The sequence below is a fragment of the Vigna unguiculata genome, chromosome 11 (genome assembly GCF_004118075.2).
Source record: "Vigna unguiculata cultivar IT97K-499-35 chromosome 11, ASM411807v1, whole genome shotgun sequence".
Lineage (NCBI taxonomy): Eukaryota > Viridiplantae > Streptophyta > Magnoliopsida > Fabales > Fabaceae > Vigna > Vigna unguiculata.
Window position 1 is genome coordinate 3,554,051 of NC_040289.1, and position 19,441 is coordinate 3,573,491.

At 29.5% G+C, this 19,441-nt stretch overlaps 2 protein-coding genes across 3 annotated transcripts; one reads left to right on the forward strand and one right to left on the reverse strand.

Moving 5' to 3' along the window:
* Positions 1-4,900: 4,900 nt before the first annotated feature.
* LOC114168290 lies at positions 4,901-7,360 on the forward strand. 2 transcript variants are annotated; one of them, XM_028053042.1, is made up of 2 exons: positions 4,901-5,049; positions 5,690-7,360. In XM_028053042.1, the coding sequence occupies exon 2, from the start codon at positions 5,912-5,914 to the stop codon at positions 7,094-7,096; it is 1,185 nt and encodes a 394-aa protein (XP_027908843.1). In that variant the 5' UTR covers positions 4,901-5,049; positions 5,690-5,911; the 3' UTR covers positions 7,097-7,360. The 2 variants fall into 2 exon arrangements, with proteins under 2 accessions (XP_027908843.1, XP_027908844.1); XM_028053043.1 differs by lacking the exon at positions 4,901-5,049 and adding an exon at positions 5,100-5,358.
* Positions 7,361-8,667: 1,307 nt separating this feature from the next.
* Positions 8,668-14,580, reverse strand: LOC114168616 (AP2-like ethylene-responsive transcription factor At1g79700). Its single transcript, XM_028053502.1, has 8 exons — positions 14,504-14,580; positions 13,961-14,313; positions 13,774-13,856; positions 13,570-13,578; positions 13,260-13,348; positions 12,713-12,837; positions 12,476-12,552; positions 8,668-9,405 (listed from the first exon to the last, which is right to left on the reverse strand). Exons 2-8 carry the CDS (start codon positions 14,125-14,127, stop codon positions 8,783-8,785), a joined length of 1,173 nt encoding a protein of 390 aa, XP_027909303.1. The 5' UTR covers positions 14,128-14,313; positions 14,504-14,580; the 3' UTR covers positions 8,668-8,782.
* Between the last annotated feature and the right edge of the window lie 4,861 nt (positions 14,581-19,441).

Here is a 19,441-nt window from a genome sequence, read left to right on the forward strand (position 1 = left end):
TCATCTGAGTTAGGAAAACAAAGCATTGAGTTCCATCTTTCACTTCATTCGACACCTATTGTGCAAACACTAACTCCAAACCCCTAGAGTCTAAAAACATCACTCTTTGTTGCTCACAATCTATTAGAATGTGATTGATAAATAGTCAATCCATACCCAATATCACATCTAACTCCTTTAGAGGTAAGCAAATCAAATTGACTTTGAACTTGCATCCCTTTACTACCATTGGGCACTCAACACAAAATGTGGAAGTTGATACATGCCCAAATGCTGGTGTTGAATCTAGAGGCTCAAAAGATAACTCTTTCATTGGCGGACTCAACTCCTCTATACAAGAATTGACACAAAAGAGTGTATAGCTCCAAAATCAAACAACACTATTAAGCCTCTACTTGCTATAAAACAAACAACGATCACAAGGTTACCTGGTCTTGTAGTTTCAGCTCCTGACAATGCAAACACCCTACCAGTTGCATATAGTTTGACACCCTTTACTCTTTTCCACTACGCTCCCCTAAAAGTCGTTGTCCCTCTCATGGTAGGATAGCCTCTAGCAAGATGTCCTTCCTTCCAACAAGTATATAACTTTCTCTTTTGTTGAGGATATGGATAATTTGTTTGCATGTGTGGCCTACCACATCAAAAGCAGTTGATTCTCATGGACTGAGACTGTTGAGAATGGAAACCAATAGTCTCAGTTTGTTGATGTTGAGGTCTAAAGTATGGCATTTATAGTTTTGCCTTTTCCTTCCTACAAAAAGACCATGCACCATGTGATCTAATAACTCTGTATGTCAAGGTTGGGAACTTCTTAATACACATTTGGACCATTTCCCTATTCAACTAATGTCTCAAGCCTTCCTACATCTTCATGCCTCAAAGGTGGTCCAAGTGTAGAATTTAGCCAGGTATTCAAACCTATAAGCATACTCATATACTAAAATCTCTCATTCTTCCAACTTGAAAAATTATGTTTCCTTAACAAACTTGGCACTATAAGGAAAATACATATCTAAAAATCTCAACTTGAAGCTCTTTAATCAATCACCTCTACTTTAGGTTCCATCATTTGTTGGGCTCTCATCCACCAAAACTTAGCCTCCTTAGATAACAAGTAGACAACAAACATTATTTTTTTATACTTATGGCAAAAGGTTGCCTTGAAGATCTGTAGAAGGTGGCCGATTATGCTTCATGAACTTAGATAAACCCATTGACCAACTAAGGGACCCACAACAGTTGTGGCAGCTTCTCTAGTAGCCTCCCTCAACTACATGTTTGTGTGATGAGCATGAGTAATCGTCATGCTTTACTGTTGCATGGCATTAGCCATACTCTTAATAGTTTATGTTAGTTGGCTAAACTTAGAAGGGGGTTAAGGAAGGATAGGTAGTTTATGAGGCATTATGTTGCAACACAAAACAAAGGCTCAACAACATATCATAACTCTTAAACAATTATGAACAAGCTAAACACAAAACTAACACAACAAAAACACAACACTTTACATCCCATAAATCTCCTAAGATTCAACTCGCTATGATACAAAAAATGTAACGACCCTATTTAGTAGTTACATTACTAGAAAACATGCAATTTAACAAAACCTAAGCATATAATAAAATATGTATAAGATTAATTTCCATTCCTCCAATGAAATATTTTTTTTTTCAAAACAAGATCATTCAAAGGAATATAACTTTTAGACCTGTATACATATACAAAATTATCTACACTATACTAATCCCTCTCACTTGGTCACTATTGAGAACTCTTACTTGTAATATCTTCTGCTCCCGTGTAATACACAATCATAGCAGATAGAAACAAAAACCACAAAACGAGGGTAAGTTGGTATATTTAGAAGTTTTAAGTACTGACAAAATATTTAATAAGTTACCATGCATATCAATATTAAATAATATCATACAATTCATCCATTATATACATAAGTTAACAAACAATGAATTACTACTTATGGAAGACTCGTGGGTTGAATTAGACTGAGAGATTTAGCACCTATTCCATGGTCAATCAGTAAATTTTGGCAATTTTTTCTTGGGCTCTACTTTGCCCCAAATACTAGAACATATGTCCTCCTCATATGAAAAGATTAATTCACTATAGCCCGTCGGATGGATTCTCTTTCACACCAATCCTACTATGGGAACCTCAATCGACTCTTACCACCAAAATATCTTTATATGAGTTAGAATATCTAGTAGAGTTTAGGTAATCTATATTAAATACACATCCTAAACCACACAACAGAGCATTTCCTCCTTAGAAATACCTAATAATCATCATATACATAAACATTCAATATCTCACTCCTATCACATTTTTCTTATTCTAAAATAACTCATTTCCTTTCTCAAAACTCCTCTCACTCACCTAGCGAGTTATCTAACTCGCCCAACAAGCTATATCTTGCCCAATGAGCCATATAACTCGCCCAACGATTACTTCCTAAAAGCTCATTTTTACTAGGCTCATCCAACGAGCTCTGACTCGCTTTGCGAGTGGAGCGTTTCAAGCTATTGAATTTTAGACTTTCATTTTCGCCTAATAGTGGTTTTGAGTCGCCCAACAATTCTTCATGAAAAAGGAATTATGCAAAATAAACCTTCTTTGCACAAAAGACTCCTATAATGTTTTTATTTTGTTTCCAAAAAAAAAAAAAGCTATATTAGTTCAAAATTAGTCCCATTAGTTTATTCAATTCAAATTGGTATATCTATTCCTCACATGATTCCTTAATCACAAATAAGTCATATCCCAAAACAACAACTTATCACAACAATAACACAACTAACAATACTACTTCTTTCATCTCATCACAAATATCATAATTTGACAATCCCACCAATTATAGCAAAATAGTGCAATCAATTTTAAATATCTAGATTCCTTTACTTGGATATGAGTCACTAACACAAAAGCTCTATTGTCTCTAGAGATCCCTATTCACACATGAAGTAGCATCCGCACAAAGAAAACTATATAGAAAGATCTTCACCTTAACAATCTTAACTAAACATAGATTCATCTTTAGTCTTTAGACATCACAAGCAAACCCAACCATATCCGCATGCAAGAGATTTCTAAAGAGGCTCAAAAGATGAACTTCTCAGATTGAGATTATAATGATTATAATCAGATAGAAATGTATTGCTCTTCACACGGATGCCTATGTCAAACTCTGATCTTCAATTCAAATAGGTAGATAGAAGGTCATAAACTTGAAAAGAGTTAGAAGAAGAGAGAAGTTTACTTTCTAGAGAAAAAATAGTTTTTTACAAAATAAAATTTTATTAACTAATTTCTATTTATAACTTAACATTCTTGATAATAAAATAATTAAATGACTTTTATTTAAAATTATTTCTACTCTAAATATTTTTCGGTCTTTATCGAAGTGAATATGTTGATAATGAGATAATTGAAAATTAATGGATTTTTTTTATTAAAATTTAATTTCATAACTTTTTATTTTTGAAAAAAATAAAAAATTGTATTTGAAATTGACTATAAAATTATATCAACTTCCTTTTTATCCGATGTGTTTTGTTTTTAAATTTTGGATTTGGAAACCAAAAACAAAAATTTATAATCACCTAAATGAAAATATTAATTATCATACTGACATATTTTACAATCTAAAAATTTATAGAAATCATTTCTATAGCAAAATTTTTACAACAAAAACACTAACTGAAAGTTATAAATTGACTGAATTAAAATTTAAAATTTATCTTATTTTACGTACACGAAAACGTCAAAATAAATTATTTATCAGCCTATTTCCCTGACTATATACATATTTAGATCAAATTAGCAAAGATAAACTTTTATTAAAGCACTTAAGAAAAGTGCTAAATATTTAACAAGAAATAAAAAAAACTGTACATGATCACGACATGTTTCCTTATAAACCATGATTTCCATGAATTAGTCTAAGAAAACTTTTTCTTTACGCCATGAAACTTCTAAGAAAAAGTTATTGTAAGGAAAATGCTAAATATTTGACATGAAAAATAGAAATAAAGTTTACATTTTTTTAATTTAAATTTAAGCTTTACTTTTTAATAAATGAGACTAAGCTAGGGAAACAATTTGTACCTATGAAAATAATTTCTATTTAGATTTTATCCCGTTATTTATTTATTCAATTTAATCTATTTATTTATAAAAGTTTCAATCAAGTCTTCCCATCGTGCAATAATTGTGAGTTTTAAAGTTTAATCCATTTTTTTTTTTAAATTGTAGAATATAACTATTTGTATGAATATGAGAAATGTTATGATTTTACTTGATTTGTTATAAATGTAATATGTGTAAATCGAAAGTATTAATTTACTTTTTAAGATTAACTGTGTTTGTTTTTCTCAAATTATTATAGAAAATTGGTATTTCGTTATAAAACTAAATTATAAAAGATGTAATCTTTGTACTTTATAAAAATAATGTAAAACATTTTTTAAGAAATGGTATGAAAAATGTTTGGCATGTTCAATTAAAATATAATCTTCCCATATATATTGATGAATATATTTTATATTAACTTTTATAAAATAAAGAAAGAAAATACTTTATAATTTAATTTAAAAATAAAATACAATTTTTTATAATAGCTTAAAACAATATATTTAACTATTTTATTGCTAATTGATGCAAAGTTAATATATGATTTTAATTTAATAATGGAGAAGTTAACTGAAATGAAACTTTGTAAAATAAATAAATGAATAATATAATTCAAACTATTGTGAAACTTTTTATTACCGTGAAAAAAAATTGAATGAAATAAACAAATAATATAATAATTAAAAACATTTATTTTTACAGTTTACAAAACAAAAGTGATGTTTAATAAGGGCTACCGGAAATAAAAAACAAAAGGGTTCATCCTGTTGGTACATTTGTGCCGTAATTGGAGACAAATAGAGTCTCGGTGACTTACACAGCTCAGAACTTCAGTATCATTATCCTTCACAATTTAACATTCTTGCTCCAAAATCCACTTCAGATCTTTCTTTTCACTGGGTAATGCTTTTTTGCGCTTCTTTCTTCTTTTTTGTCATTAACTTATCTGCTTCAAGTTTGGACTCTTTCTTTGAATGAGGAGTTTTTGTGTGCACCATCTGTTTGATCATTTGCCCAAAGGAGTTACATGCTGAAATATGTACTTTTGGTTTATGTTTTGCATGCACCTTATTGTCTGGGCTTTGACTAGGCTTGTGGGGTTCCTATTTTATGAGCTGAGTCGTCGATAGCAGCTTTGGAATTGGTGGAGGGTTTATTTAGTTTGTCTCTTTGGCGGGTTCAAAAAGAGGGTTTGTAGTCGGAAGCTAGGTAGTGTATGTACTTTATGTTGGATAAAACTTAGATACAGTTCCTTAAGTACTTTGGTTTTTGTTTTCCATTTGAAATTGTTTTGTCTCACTAATCTGTTTTGACTTTTAATGCAAGCCTTTATTACGTGAATTTACAAGATGAAACTACAATTTTGACTGGAAAACATTACCCATAACATCTAAAGAACTGCTTATAATTTTTTTTTTCTTTTTATGTTTTGACGGTGGTTTGTGGTTTGTTGGTAATGTGTTTTTGGTGTTTATACTGTTGTTTGGAGAATGAATAGGGTTAGATTTTAATGCTGTTGAGGTTGCTGGATGAATTGCAGAAGGAGAGCACTGAAGATACTATGAGTGTGTTTGTTGCCATTGCATCTCGCCTGTGTGTTGGATCCCTGTTTACATCAACGGGTAATTGTTGCTGTCATTGTGATTCCTGAGTAACTCACCGTGTCAAAGGATATGGGACTGCTTTCATCCAGTGCATCCTTGGTTTTGTGATATTTGTGTAATTTTCTCACAAGTTGATTATTATTTTCCCGCAAACAATAATGGAAGCAGCAAAGGTTCTTTCACACTCCAAAACTGCCCCCTTTGGTTTCTCTATTGTGAGCAACAAAGTGTCTCTGAGACCTTTCAACAAACATTTTCGTGCCGGTGTACTTGCTAACCGACCCAAGAGCATTAGTTTTCAATTGAATTGTACCTATAGAAACCCTTTTTCCTCTGTGCCTAAACCAGCAAGAAAAAGGGCTGATTTGTTGCCTCCTCTCAGTTGCTCGATTTCCAGTAATGCCAGCACTGAATCTCAAAATCCAGTCATAGATTTCTTCAGAAGTCTGTCATTTGATTCAATAAAAGCTACTCTTCTGCAGTTGACTCCAATTAAAATTGTGAAGTGGTCTGGGTTATTGTGCATCATAATTGCAGCCACAAAATGGACTATGAATATGCTTTTCAGTCCCTTCTTTTGGATGTATTTTAGCTGGACTTGGTTGTTCTGGCCATGGTTGGTGGCCATAGCGCTTGCAGTTTATGGGTTATATTGTTTTCGGAGACATCTGCTCGGTGAGGCAAACATATTTGAGCAATTGGCAATTGTTACATCTGTTTTTACATGGCTCACTCTTGTTCCACCTGGTCACTTCAATGGCTACCTTGAAGGCTGGCCTTTTGTTTTCTTTTTTGTGTATCATTATTTCTTTTTCTTCAATGTTAGCGTTAGAAAGCGGTTATATGGAGATTTATATCCTCGGCCTCATGACCCTAAATGGAACATTAATGTGCCAACCCTGTCTCGCCTACTGTTCAGTGCAGGGGTCATGGTTGGCCATTGGCTTGCAGCATTTGAGGGGCCGGAGCTTCACCTCATTCCCGGTGGGTGGAACAATCTTGGGATCTGGGTTTTAATCTTTACAACCTTACTAATGCAATATAATGCAACGTTGTATCTTGCCAAGTACTCAGAAAATGTGGTGGAGCCAAGTGCTGTGGTGCAATTTGGACCTTATCGTTGGGTCCGTCATCCGATATATTCATCAACAATGCTTTTGTTTGTAACATACTGCATTGCGCTACGAGCACCTCTTAGTCTGCTATTTATTGTAGCAGTATGCTTGTTGTATTATAAACAGAAGGCAGAGATGGAAGAGGCTTTGATGGTTGAGACTTTTGGCCAGAGTTACACAGACTATGCAAGCAAAGTAAAGTTCAAGCTCATTCCTTTTATTTATTAGTTGATCTCTCGAAGTTTAGTCAGTCATCAAAATTTGATTATAGTGGCAGGTTTAGGCAAAAGAGAGTGTCAATTCTCAAAATCCAAGTGTATGTTTTTGTCTCCTCTTTTCTCTACTATCTTAGTGTGTTTAACTTGTCTTAGGTTTCCATTGATGTTATGTTCAGCACGTTGCAAACTTTAAACTTTGGCTATATAATTGTCTATCTTGAGCTATTTGCCTTGATTGGTGCTAAATTATACGTTGCCTATTTTTAGAAGCTAAGGTTTCGACCATACAGCTCCTTCCTGCCTCTGGTTTTTACTTGAAATGAAAGGATTTTCTCGTGAATTTTGCTGTTGCAATCATGTTTTAAAGTCTCATTCAAATATTTTATACTTGGCATGCAGATATTGGGGGTTTTCAGTACAGGTGTTGGCACATTGCCTTCCACCAATCTGTGTTGGTTAATTTTGATGAGTTTTAGTTTTAAAGATTAGTTATGATGTATTTTGAGAATGATTTCAGGTTATATGGAGTTATCTTAGTCTATAGCCTAATTCTCTTGTATCCTTTCAAATTTGAACTTTTTTCTGACAATTCTGTATTTCTCGACTTAATAACTTTTTATATAACGTCATGTTATATCTATATTACTAATATCTATTTACAAATATATATTATAAAGTAGCAATTTTGATTCTATACTTATTTAATTTTATGATTCTTATTTTCAACCATTACTTTTTTACTTAATGCTATAATTCTTTATCTTTACTCTACTGTCAATCAACACACAACTCAACCGCTTACAGAATCTAAATATCATCATCACCTACCACAATACGCTTTTCTTGTTGGGCTGTATATTAGATACTTCCATTACAAATGAGCGGTTACTTACTGCACCCTATCAAATTTGCACTCCATCATTCTGAATTTTATTTTCCGGTGAATACGATAAAACAATTCTGGAAATTTAGTTTCAGAAAACCCACTCCTACATATACAAAACATTTTGAAACATTTCGAAAGCTAATAAAGAGAGATTTTTATTTTTAATTATAGCGGTGATCAAAAGGTGTCACTACTATTTCAACAAAATGATATAAAAATAATTTGTATTTACTTTAAAAAAATACATAAATTAATTAATCTTTGATTATACATATATATAAAATCATTTTTTACTTAGACAAATATTTTAATACCTACTAGGGTTAGGCGACATGTAGAACAAACCAAACCAGAGGTGAGATTTCAGATCTCAACACCAACTACTATGCCAAAATAAAATAAGAAGGCAAAGGAAAAGAAAGCCAAATTATTAATTAAAACAAAGGAAACTTTGCTTTGCATCTTGCACCCCAAATGCTAGAAAAGTTTTGATCTTAACCTATACTGCATTTTCTCCTCAGAAGAGGATCAGTTTAATTTCCCTTCTCCATTTACTCCCCCACACAAAGAAAAAAATAATTTGCACCCAAATCAGATTTTTTGTTTTTACTCCTTTTATACTAAAATCCTTTCTAAGATGAAAAGATAAGAGAGTGTTTGGAGAAAGTAAATTCTAAAACCAAGACAAGAGAGTGTTTGGAGAAAGTAAATTCTAAACCCAATGAACACTTTCACAAGTCATGTATTGTTCACACCCATCCACCACCTATCACAACAAATCCCAACAACACACATAACAAACCCAATAATCTAAGCATAGTTACAAGAAAGTGAAGTTGTTGTAGACGATGGAGAAGAAGATTCAAAAGATAGTATCTCCTTCTGCTTGTTATCCCCATGCACCATGTTTCCACCACCCTCATCCGTCTCACGATTAGGCTTTGTGCTAAACAGAGAATCAATGTCTTCCTCAAACTCTGAATCATCACAAAACATGGCTGCCAAATCCTCAGCTTTGCTGAAAGCAAAGTCTGGATCTTGAAACTTAGACACCCCAGTGTACATGAAGCTCCATGGCAGATCCTGTTCAAGCACATGGTCCATGATATTCACCACTGATGATGACTCTTCCCTGGGATACACAAAGGGTGTGTGTGGAACTTGGTTGTATTGCTGCAGTGGTGGCATGTGCAGATTCTCAATAGGGGGTGGTGTAGTTGTGTTCAGTTGTTGTTGTTCTACTTCTGCTTCTTCTAAGTATGAGGAGTTGGGAACTGCTGTTTCTGTTTGTACTGTTTGTACTACTGTTTCTTGAGTTTGGTCCTTTTTCTCTTTGTCAATGTAGTTGTTTATGTCAAAATTGGTCACTGCATTCACTCCTCTGTACTCTATTGCTGCTAAGTCATATGCCACAGCTGCCTCCTCCTGAGTTTCTTTGGAGTTCAATCAAGCAAAAGAAAAAAAAATCACCCCAAAAATGATTAGCACTTAATAAAGAAGAAATGATTCATACACATGTAAATATTTTAATACATCGAATAATCTCACATCATTTAAGAGTTAAAATTTAAGAGTTAAAATTGAAAGTAGTTTAAACATTCTTTTCTCCTTAATGATCTAATAATCTGATATGTTTTGTAAGAACAAAATTCTACCAGAAGTTTTAGATTCTAAAATGGACAAATCTCAAATGTCATTATTGATCCTATAATATTCTTTTTATTTTATCAACAAATATTAGTTGGTAGTATTTTTTTAATGGGGAGAGTTGAATCAATATGTTCACTAATCATCGTTTCCAAATCCATCAAACCAACCTTATAACTTTCAAGTATTAATGAGAAAAGTTAAACTCGCAATCTCTCTCGGTATTCCTTGCGACTTTACCACTGTCATCCTTCTTTCTAACTTTACCGGTAAATATTAACTAAGTCTCGTTATCGACAATTCTCTATCAGGACAGCTTATTTCATGACATTGTGAGATTCAGAATCTGATGACTGGATTAAAAGACAATCAAAATTGTTAAGAAACACAAGAGTGATAACTAAAAGTGGTTGGTGATTATTAAATTAAGAAAGAATAAGGTTTGAAAAAGGACAACTTTATGACATACATAGAATCTCACAAAGTTAAAAGCTTTTGAAGTATGAGGACAGGATTAGCATTCACGTGCTCACTGAATTTACTTCTCTTTTTAATTTATAGCATTTCTTTTCAGCTATCCATACAACTATTGAAACAAGGCTTTTATTTTATTCTTCCCTCAAGATCGACAATTTTTATATTCATACTTTTGACCGACATGTTGGCAAGAGATTGTGGACACTGCATATGAACAAAGTACAAAGTCAAGCATATGCTGTACCCTCCAACATGCTTGTCTATTGTCAAATGTTAGATTCAACTTGGCCAACTAAATTTTCTTCAAACATACCTAATTATCACAAATTACATTGCTTAAACATCTTAAGAGTTTTAAGAATTTAAGTACGAGTTAAAAGTTAACTATAGTATATAAGAACATCAAGATTCATAAATATTATAAGAAAACAAGACTTGTAAACTTTAAGCTTCATGCACCGACCGTTGTCAAAATAGACTTACACAACAATTTTTAAAAAGATACCAAATGTATAAAATATTTTATTTGGGTTGTTAAAACTCCCCTCGTTACTAACAAATAAACTCCACCATTGGTCTTAATATTTTATGTTGGGAATGGTATCACGTTTCTTATATATAAGCAATTCATACCTCAAAAATGATGAATTTCTATAATTATATCATAACCTAATTTGTCTCACTATCCGTTTAAGAGACAACTATCTCTTATTAGTAAGACACAACTATACTTAGGGTCACTAAAAGTGTGCTAAGATCAATGAATCAGACCAATATTTTTTATTATGTAAAGACTCGTAATCAAATCTAACTTACACTTCTAAGAAAAATGGTTAAAAATCCAATTATGAACTAAAAGTTTCAAATTAGATTAAAATGAAAAAGTTAACTAATATACATAAAAATTAGGACACTGGTACTTTGACATCAAATTTTTTTTTACTATCATTTAATACTATTCTTTTTTACTATTTACTTCCTGTTCTTTTAAAAAATACAAAAATTAACTTTTAGACTATTTTATCTTTATAAAAGTTATCAATTGGTATTAAATAATCTTTTTTACCTAAAAACTAAGACTTATAATTATTAAATCAAACTTTTAAATTAAAAATAACCTCAATTTATATCTCAAAAATGGATTGATCTTCTTTAGATATATAAAATTTCTGAGGAATTATGGTTATGATAACTCCATAGAGAAGAAGGTTGTGATGGAGAGTTGGAATAAAGTGGACCCATTTGAAAGGGGGAGAGGGGAATGCACGTGCGATGTTGGTGAGTGATTTTGATGTGATCCACAGCCACATATTGTGCTGTCAGACCAGAAATTGATGCATACTGCAACTACTGGACAACACCACTGTAGCTACAGTTCAAGCAATCACCACAACTCACACACCTCACTCAACCTTTTCCCTTCTTTTTTTTTTCACTCTCATTAATTATCAGAATCGCAGGTTTACAACCTGTATGTATGTACTTCTCAAATGTTTTCTTAAAAATTAAGGAAACATTTTCACCTTTCATCTTAAAAAAAATACCATGTTGTTTACATGTCACACAGAAGAAGAGATTTTATGTCAAACACCCCTTTTCTTCATCTTAATCAAGATTTATCCTTTTGAAACTATTCTTTCCTTCAGAATAAAAATGAGAATACTAGAGTTAAAACAATTCTTGAGGTATTTTTACTGGTGTGTTATTTCTTGAACAATTTTTTTTTTGTCAAAATTATTTTTCTTATTACAAAATGGGTAGAGTCAGACAAAGAGAATAGGAAATTTTTGAATCAGCCGTGACATGCGCTTGGAACTTGTGAGAGGATTTTTGTCTTATATCACATAAAAACGTGATTTTTAAGAAAAACTAGATCTAAATATTATTTTGTTTAACTAGAGGGGATGAGTATAAAGAGGAGATTTTGAAATCTGAATTGAAAATTAAAAGTAAGAAAAATAAAATTTTGTAAATTTTCTCTCTCTCTCTCTCTTGTATATTTACACATCTTTTCTTCGGCTATCTTATCATTCAATTATTATCATTGTTTTTGTGAATGTTGTCTTTAAATAAAAAAGAAGGGTATCATCTAATTGAAAGTTTGACTTTTTTTTTATTCAACATAAAAGACGGCAAAGAAAGAAGGTGAAAAATAGCAAGCTTCTAAATTGTGACCTATTTATGGTTTTTGATGAGTTTTCATAGCTTCGGGCCTACAAAGTGTACTTTTTTTCTCACTTTATGAATATTCTTTGTATTTGTTTTTACCCTTTGGAACTAAAAGAAATATTTATGTTTAACAACAACACATCCTAGAAAAAAAAAAATCGAAACAAATTTAATGATTGAAAAAATAGATAAATAGATGTGACTACTTACTATATGTTCCCAAGTAAAGGTACTTGTTTCCGCACACTCTCCCAATGCGTGCTTCCCACCGCCCATTATGATGATGCCTTTGCAGATATAAAAAACATAAGTATATTAATATCAAAATAACAATATTTACTGAAAAAACAAAATTGTAATTTTACCCTTCATTTTATTAGGAAAATTACAACTGTAAAATATAGTTAGAAAGAAAAAAAAAATTGAGAATGATGAAATTGAAGTAACCTAGCAACCCCACGATACTTAGAAATGCCTCTAGAAAAACCACTGCTTTGGCGCCGCAAAGAAGCTAAATATTCTTCTTTTGAGACTTTGTCCATTTCCTCAAGATCCTTTGCATAATTTTCTATCTGAACAAAACAAAATCATGAGTTGCTACAGAGAAACAAAACCAAGAAGAAATTTTTTTAATCATATGATTATATGTTTTTTTAGGTTAATTTTTTTTTTCTAAACTATTGTTAAAAATATTATATTTTCTCTCCAAATTCAATTATAAAAAATTTAGTCTCAGTATTTTATAAAAATAATATAAAACATCAATTATAATGAACGGTGTCTGAAATATTTTTTTATATTAGAAACTAAGTTGTACAAGGAACTGCAATGTGTTATTTGTGAAAAAAGATTATTTACTTTATTTATTTTTATAAGGAGTTAAGATTAACTATTATATAATTTCATTTAAAATAAAATACAATTTTTTTTTTTGGATAAACTTCGGAAAAGATGACATTTTTATGTGTGGGATAAAACGAAAAAATTGATGTACCGGAAAATTCAGAACTGCTTCTTTTCCCCAGTACTTCAGGGCTGCGAGATCATAGGTACGTGCTGCAGCTTCTTCAGTATCGTATGCTCCTGAAAAAAAAAAAAAAGTGAAAAAAATATAAAAAAATCAGAGAATTGGGTCCAAACAACAGCATCATGATCAGAATCTTTCTTGACATTAAAAAAAAACAATAATAATCCAGAAAAAGAAATACTGCAGTTCAACTAATAATTAACAATCCAGACCAAAAATAAAATGAAAAAGTTGACTAGGATTTTGTGAGATCCAAGTGCATGAGAAAATGACTTACCCAAATAAACTAAACCAGCCCCAAAAGTGTTTGTGAACGTTGCAATCAGAAAAGATTAAGAGAAACAAAACATGGTCAGAAACAGATAATAATAATAATAATATTAATTAAAAAAACAAAAGGAAAAAGTGATAGATTAGATCTCCTTGATTTTCTCTCTTTGTTAATTGAAGAGAAATATAAAAAAAACAAAAAAAAAATTACCTTGTTTACCCTTCTTGCTCTGAATGTTGTTCCATGAGCTCTTATCCCATAGGTGAGCTTCAAACCTACCTGTCCACCTATGTCTGATGATGAAAGAAGAATAAATGAGAGACATGCAAATGCAGAAGATGAATTTCAAAATCATCGAAACTTGAAAATTGAAAATTGAAAAGTGAAATTCATGAACCTTGTAACTCCTCTATAGACAGAGCTTCTTCTGCAAGTGGTTTGGTTCTGCTTGCATTTCTGTGACTTCAAGTTGTTCTTCTTTTCATAATTAGGTCTTTTCTTTTCTTGCTCAGCAATGGAAGCTTCAGAAGATGATGAACAAGAAGATGATGGAGACCTCTTCATTGTTGGGCCCTCAATCTGAACACCCTTTTGCCCCAAAAGAACAAAAATGGAAGAAAAACTCAAATGGGGTGCGTGAAAGGAGATAAAAAATGGATTTTTAAATCCAAGTTTCTCTCTTTTTCCCTTCTCCCATGGTGTTCTATGATGCCATATTTATATGAGTAGCTGTGGGAGCATTCTGGTTACCTAAAGTGGTTCACCAAAACAGAGAGAAAGAAAGAAAGAAAGAAAAAAAAAAGGAAGAAATTTGAGTGTGTGTAAAATGAAGGGGAAAATAGTTATATAGAGAATTGAATCTGCAATTGGGAAAAGAAAAGGAAGTGAAAGTAATGGAAGAAGAGAGAAGAAAGAAGAGAGTGATGATGGTTGGTTTCACCTTGGGTTGGAATTTAACTTGAAGAATTAACCATGGCTAATTATGTGGCTTCAACTTCAGAAACACTTGGCAGGGTGGTGCAGCCATGCTACCAATGGGGTTATGTATTCTAAGCTGGCTTTTTTTTGTTTAGGAATCTCAATCTCATTTTTTTCACCATTTTTAAACATTTTTAAATCGGTTTTCAGGGATTAAAATAATCAAAAACACGAAAAAGAAGAGAACTTTACCTGGTTTATGTGGGTGGTATCAAGGGTCCACGTCAGATACTGTGATTTTAGACTGTGTTTTTTTTTTTTTTCTTTTTTTTGTGTAATATTTGTTGCTGGCAGAGACATGTGAGAGAATGTACCTTAATCAGAAATTAGTTGAGAATGTTATGTGCAAGAAACAAAGAAATTCAGAGGTTTATGAAGGGATGGCAACATCCTCAACGTTTCTTCTGTTTGTTTGTTATGTTTTATGTTTTAATTCTTTTATTTCATTTTCATCATAATAAAAGTTTTGTCATTCTTATATGTGTAATTTAAAGACAATGAATAGTGCCACTTTGAAAGTTGGATCACATTAAGCAATGCTTCATTCAAGTTGTTTTTTCATATATAAATTTAGATTCTCTATTTTTTTTTTTTTGAAAAAAATGGTTTTTTAACACTTAAAAATTGAAAATTCACTTTTAGAGATATTTTGATTTAATTTTTGTATCAATATCATAACACAAGAAAAACAGCACAAAAAAAATCAATAAAAAGAAATCAATTTTTGATATATAGACTCGCTCAAACAATGCCAATCCGATTTGCTTGATCATTTTCACTCATTTATTATTTTGACTCATCGTCTCAATTTGAACAGGGTTATGAATGTTTGAAACAATCTTGTGTTATAGACCAAACATAAATGTGGTACTTTTAATATTTTTGTGGTGTTTTTGAAGATGAACTCATTTAGTCTTAATTATGCATGCATCACGTTTTCTCTCTTATTAATCACCACTTTGCAGTGATTCTATTAACAGCTCAGAAATCGATATACTGAACAAATAAATAACGTATAAAATTGTCTATAAAAGAATATTGAAACACCCAAATTCATTAATTAAAAAACATTTAACACATTGTTGTCTGAAACAATGCATATTTAATAGTTACATTTAATATTTACCATTTAAATTATTTGATCACACATCAATTCATACCATTTCAAATACCAACTCTGATGTTATTATTCATGAATCAAAATTCATCATCTTTTAACTCTTACAATTATGATTTTCAATTAAAAAATTGGCTTGAAATTTGTCATTTTGAAGCACAATTTCATAATCTTTATGTTCTAAATTTATTGTTAAGATATCTCATTCTTTTAATAAACTAGGGTAGTACCGTATTCAACTTCTAAAATTTAATTTGGTTAACGAATAACGTTAGGCAATGAGTTTGAATTTTTTGTCACTCAATATATTATATTAGTCTTACAACTTTTTAATCAAATATAAATAATAATATTTAGTTTACACTAAAAATATGTTCAAACTTAGATATGAAAATATTTTTAAAATAATAACATCAAACATATTTAAATTAGTAAGAATTTACTTATAATTAAGTCCACTAATTAAGCATGATTTGTTATGGTTAACTTCAGATAAAGTATCCTAAAAAAAACAAATGAATAATGATAAGGTTATTTTTATAAAATAAGTGTTCTCTTATAATTATTTTTTAATTTTTTTTTATGTATGAAAAAATGGACAACTATATGAGAGAAGTTTTCCATTGACAACTTTTAGATATTGATACTTTAGAAATTAAATATTTACTTTTTAAAGTTCCTATTAAGGCATGTGACAAAGTAGCATAATAAAATTATTTTAGGGATTGATACTTTAGTAATTAAATATTTACTTTTTAAAGTTCCTATTAATGCGCGTCATAGCATACATATAAAATTATTTATGCCGTGACTTAGAATTAATGATTTACATAACTTATAAATTAAATTTTAGTGGTCAATTATTATTATTATTTATTATTATTATTATTATATATAGAGAGAGAGTCTTTGATTTTGGCCAAATAGTTTGAATTTGTCTCTCTAAATTAATTGTTGATAGTAATGAGTAGCACGTTTCATAGCCATTATGAACATTGAACATCTTATTTTAGAAACCAAATTAATCTTATTGAAAAATGAAAAATAAAAAAAATATTAATCTATTAAACACAGTAATATATTTAATGGTTTTCATTCATTTATGATATGACACATATATGATAGTAACTCACTCAACTCAAATTTGAATAGAGTTTCTCCTAATCATGTATCACATTTTCCCTCTTATTTATTACTTTGTAATGATTTAAAACCCCAATTTTTGATTAAACAATGTGTAGGAGTTTTTCATTACTTCATAGTAGTGATTTAAATTATTATTTTTCATCAAAATTAAGATTTTTTTTATGTAATTTTGAGAGCTATCTACTATATTCTTTATGTTATATATATATTAGTTCTATAATTATGTGTCAACAAATCAAATAAGTTAATACAGTTATGAATTTGTATTCAAAATTTGAGTTCTATATTTCTCATATTAAATGAGAATGTGATAATATTTTATGTTTAAGTTTCAAGGTGGCATGTCTAGTATTATTAGTACAACCTAAACAAGAAAAGTGGCCTTTTTAAAACTCTTCTAAAAACAAACTTAGTTCATAAGGACTTTGATTTTTTGTACTATTAAGACATTTTCTTTATGATATAATAACTCATACAAGTATAAATAGCTGTTTTTTTTTTGTTGGTTTTGATTGTAATATTAATTATTTTTTATTTATACTAATAATAGACAAAAAAAACTAAAACTGAATGGATAATCATATAAATAATTTTATAAATCTTCTAACCTATTATATATATATATATATATATATATATATATATATATATATATATATATATATTGAAACACACTTAATTATATAACTATTTTCTATGTTTTTAACTGATTAATTAATTAATACACCTAAATAATTTTTAATGACTCTATTTTTGTACATTAAATTAAATTTTAATTGATGAATAGTTTATTTTCATAGGTTAAATTACTTGATTTAAATTAATAACTAAATATTAATTTATAAGTGTTAATTATTTAAGTTATATTATTATTCTTATTATATATTTATATTTATAAAAAATATAATAAAAAAGTTATTATCTTCTAAATTATAATTTATTTTAATTATTCAAATTTAATTTTAATTAGTAGGTTAAAAATATCAATAAGTCAATATACTTTACTGAGTTACCCTATTTGACTAAATTAGTTTCACTTGACTGACAAGATGAAAATATCAGCATACTTTCATTAAAGTCCTATTGAGTTAGTCTGTCTCTTTCAGCTAACTCATTTGCTCAGACTGACAAGTTGAAAATACCAATATACTTTCATTAAATTAATGACAGACTGACATACAATAAATTATGTTAGTCTGATAATGACAAAATGTCACATTGAAGTTATATTATAATATAATAAAAAAGTTATTATTTTTTATTTTAATAATATAATTTTAATTTTAATTAATAGGTTAAAAATATCAATAAGTCAATATATTTTACTGAGTTACCCTAAGCTAGTTCACTTTATTTACAAAATGAGCAATACCATTATATTTTCATTAAAATCTCATTGAGTTAGTTTGTCAATCGGTTGATCATTTTATCATATTGACATGTTAAAAATGCCAATATATTTTTATTAAATTAATATTAGATCGAATTATGTTATCCTGATAATGACAAAATGTCACATAGAAATTATATTATAATAATGAAAAAGTTATTATTTTTTATTTTAATTGTATAAATTAATAGGTTAAAAATATCCATAAGTTAATATATTTTACAGAGTTACCCTATTTTATTAAGTTAGTTCAATTTAGTCATAATATCAGAATACTAATATATTTTCAATAAAGTCCTATTGAGTCAGTCTGTCTCCCTCACCTGATTCATTTTTCCAGACTGACAAGTTGAAAATACCAATGTACTTCCATTAAATTAATGACAGACTGACACCCAATGAATTATGTTATTCTAATAATGACAAAATGTCACATAGTAAATTATATTATAATATAATAAAAAAATTATTATTATCTAAAATATAATTTTTATTTTTATTATATAAATTTAATTTTATTAATAGGTTAAAATACCAACAAGTTAATATAATTTACTGAGTTACTCTATTTTATTAAGGTAGTTCACATGACAGACAGAATGAAAATACCAATATATTTTTATTCAAATCTTATTGAGTTAGTCTGTCATTAATTTAATTCATGTTGAGACTGACAAATTGAAAATACCAATATACTTTTATTAAATTAATGATACACTGACTTGTGTTTTTACATGTTAGAATTAGAAGTGTCTATGATTTGTTCAACCTAGTTAAAGGGTAGTTACTCTACTTCTTTTACTTGGTAATCCACTTTTTATTTGATAAACTTAATGCATTGTTATCAATTTTAGTACTTCTTCTTTTGTATTATCTCCATTTCAGTACAAACTTGTCATAACTTTTTTTTTCTTGGTTCATTGATTCTCTTTGAGATGTCTATCCTTACTTTCACACCACACCATGGTACCTGTCTAAAAGAATATCTATATTAATGTCACAGTTATATTATTCTATTTAGAACACAAAAATAAAGTAGGTTATCATTTGAACAAATTTGAATATTTTTAAAAGAAACAATTTTTTCAACTATACATACTAAAGATACTAGAGGATCAATTTTAGAATAGAGGATAAAATCAAATTTACACCAAGCCTAAAGTTGTAACTATTTAGTATTTTTCATATTTATTTTTTTTTTACTTAAATGTGTGTAGAAAATATAAATAAAGGAGTAATAATCAAAA

Coding starts and splice junctions, on each gene's coding strand:
- LOC114168616 (XM_028053502.1), bottom strand. CDS start 14,127: ATGAAGAGGTCTCCATCATCTTCTTGTTCATCATCTTCTGAAGCTTCC. Junction 13,857..13,960: donor GTCTATAGAGGAGTTACAAG/GTTCATGAATTT, acceptor TTTCATCATCAG/ACATAGGTGGACAGGTAGGT. Junction 9,406..12,475: donor CCTTTACTTGGGAACATATA/GTAAGTAGTCAC, acceptor TGAACTCCAAAG/AAACTCAGGAGGAGGCAGCT.
- LOC114168290 (XM_028053042.1), top strand. CDS start 5,912: ATGGAAGCAGCAAAGGTTCTTTCACACTCCAAAACTGCCCCCTTTGGT.